We start from the raw sequence: 2,879 nt of genomic DNA, 5'->3' as shown, positions 1-2,879 counted from the left end.
ATATTTAAATTATATATATTATATTTATCATAATAGAAATAAAAAAAATATTTATTTGAAATGGATATTTAACATGATAAATGTCTTTATCACTTTTGATGAATTTAATGAATCCTTGCTTAAAGCATTAATTGCTTTCAAAATTAAAAAAAAATTAAAATTACTGACCCCAAACTTTTAAACAGTAGTGTATATATAATTTATATAATTTCTCTATGTAACAATAATATTATTTATATAATTTGACTATGCCTTTTAACAAACTGTAATACATTTTTTGGCCTTTGAAACCACTTTTCTTTTTCACTGACATCACAAAGCCCAGTCCTACATTTTTAACCTTGAATATTCTGTATATGAGATATTATGGAAGTAACATCGGTTGCAAACATTTTCATGATGACTTTGACAGTCTTGACCGTTGATATTGATTCTTCACAGATAAGTGTCCAGCCACCAGTATCCTTCCCTCCCAAATCGGTCCCTCCCCTGTGGTCAACCATCTTCTTCTGGGCAGGAGGCCCAGACCCGGTCAGCGATCCTCAAAGAATGGTGTTATCCATAACGATGGAAGTCCTCAAGCCCACTCCACACCCAGCCAGAATCAGATGATTCGGACCAGACATCATTCACCCTGGCGTACACATGTGCGCGCGCACCGAAGGAACATCGCCAGGGCGCGAGCGCAACTCGGATTTGATGATTCTTTGGAGATAGAAGACGAACTAACTGATGTGAGCAAAACAGAAGAAGCATCTGAAGAGGGAAGACGTGAGGATGAAGAGCAAGAGAGGGTGGAGACCATAAGCTCAGATGTCTCTCAGCAAGACCACATTTCTGGAGAAGCAGATGATCTCCAGGAGATCGACAAGCAGTTGTCTTCTCTGGAACTGGAACCAGAACTTTCACCAGAAGCAGCTTCTGATCCAACTCCACCAACTCCTCAACCAGAAGCAACTTCTGATCCACCTACATCAACTCCACCACCAGAATCAGATTCTAATCCAAATACACCAACTCCACCACCAGAACCGCAGCCCGAGCCCAAACCCACGGCCTCAGCTCCGCTCCCATCCACCCGCCGTCCAGGTTCAGACTCCTCCAGCTCAGAAAGCGGAGGCTCCCTCAAAAGAAACCCTTCAACGTTAGCAGGAGAACCTTCAAAACCACAGCAGATCTTCTCCCCGTTCCCTTGCATCAAAACCCCTCGCAAGTCCATCACTGCGAGAAACTTGGGCCTCTACGGGCCAAACGCCAGGACTCCAAATGTGCACTTTCCCCAGATGAGCAGAAGCATGAACCATGTTGGAAGCACCACAAAGCGCCGATGATGAATTGTCGACTACAGACAAGCACTTATTTGATTCTTCATATCAATACATTTGGGTTCAAATCTCCAACCACGAAAGCACGTCTCTAGTATGCTTCCAGATACTCCAAAACATCTACATTTAGAAACCATATTGGATAATGTAATGCTTCCATTATAATATGAATTTATGAAGGCTGTTTACTTCTTTGATGAAACCCTACCTAAACATCTGGGAATAATACCTGATAGACACGATCGGTTGAAGCTTTTGTGTCAATGAAAGTATCTCTTTTTGCATGTTCAGATTAGCAGTATTTGCTACGATGCACTGTGTATGTTTACTTACATGCTTCAAAGCTAGGAAAATCACAATCACATATATGTAAAATACTCATGCTAAATGACTGGGAAATGCTGCAGTTCTGCATCACACAGTCCAAAAGGATTTTTTTAGCACCCAGATACACTATTTAGTCCTATAAATCAACAAATTTGCTTGTTTCTGTTGTTTTGACTACATTGGTGTTCATTTTTCAATCATGTCATGCCATTTACTCTTGATCTTTCCTTAGTAAATTATTCAATTGCCATCTGAATGACAGAAGTTGTCATTAAGTTCTTCTCTTTATGGATGCTCTTATTCTAAGCGCTCCATCCCTTTGAATGTTTCTCTTCTCTCTATTAATCTTTGGTGCTTATGAGCAGTGGAGGATCACAAATGCCCCACAGAAAATAAAAGATGTGCAAGTATGGAAAAAAAAAACTTAAGTTTCTACTTATTTCTGTTGTTTCCACTCCGATTAGTCATTTGTGTTTGCAACCACAGTATTAGTTTTTCAAGCATAAAATGACACCTATCAAAACATGTTATCCAACTACATAGAATAGATGAACCAAATGGAAATGTATGCATGTTGAATGAACGTGGCATATTCTTTTGTTTAGAACCAAAATAACCTCCAATATCTCACACTGTCATGATTATATGAGTGTCTTCAGAGCCTAATAGAGATAGTGCTCGGGTTAAATTATAACGTAATATCAACAGTCATTTAATCTGCCATCTTTACAAGTGCCTCATGAATAATTGAATAAATTCATTCAGCCTGAAGAGGTTTTATATTGAGCTCTTTAAAATCCTTCCTGAAACTACACCAACACCAGACAAGTTAAGAGCTTATCATCTGTTAAAAGTCCTGTTATTCCACTCACATCCACCACCATGTAACTCATCGATTTAGATTTTGAGAGAGTACAACAGGCATAATATTCGCTTTGTATAATGTTTTTTTTTTTTTGGGACACGTTACTAGACCCTTCCATACTTCTTATAGGTAAAGAATTGTTACCATCATATGATGTCTAAAATATCAAATCAAGGCTTCTGCTTGCTTTAGTCGTTCTGAAACTCACTGCAATAAAAGGCGTTGAAGTTAATGGCGCTCTCCTGTGTATCCAGTGTTGCTTCAGGGTATTGTGAGACTTCAGAATGTACAGCGAGTTCATTATTGTATGCGGTTCATTATTAATGAACCGCATACAATAATGAGAAGAAACACATTTAAAA

General features: G+C 38.7%; 1 protein-coding gene across 1 annotated transcript in view; it reads left to right on the top strand.

The window, feature by feature from the left end:
* LOC107711467 (TBC1 domain family member 30-like) overlaps window positions 1-2,879 on the top strand; it is a 17,318-nt gene that overhangs the window by 9,175 nt on the left and 5,264 nt on the right. The window contains exon 11 of the mRNA XM_016516447.1: window positions 442-1,026. Within this exon, the coding sequence (XP_016371933.1) occupies window positions 442-1,026 (585 nt within the window). The remainder of the gene's footprint in view (window positions 1-441; window positions 1,027-2,879) is intronic.

Source organism: Sinocyclocheilus rhinocerous, unplaced genomic scaffold, assembly GCF_001515625.1.
Source record: "Sinocyclocheilus rhinocerous isolate Xijiao unplaced genomic scaffold, SAMN03320098_v1.1 scaffold208, whole genome shotgun sequence".
NCBI lineage: Eukaryota > Metazoa > Chordata > Actinopteri > Cypriniformes > Cyprinidae > Sinocyclocheilus > Sinocyclocheilus rhinocerous.
The sequence above is the reverse complement of the archived record's forward strand: the minus strand, read 5'-3'. Positions and strand labels throughout refer to the sequence as shown.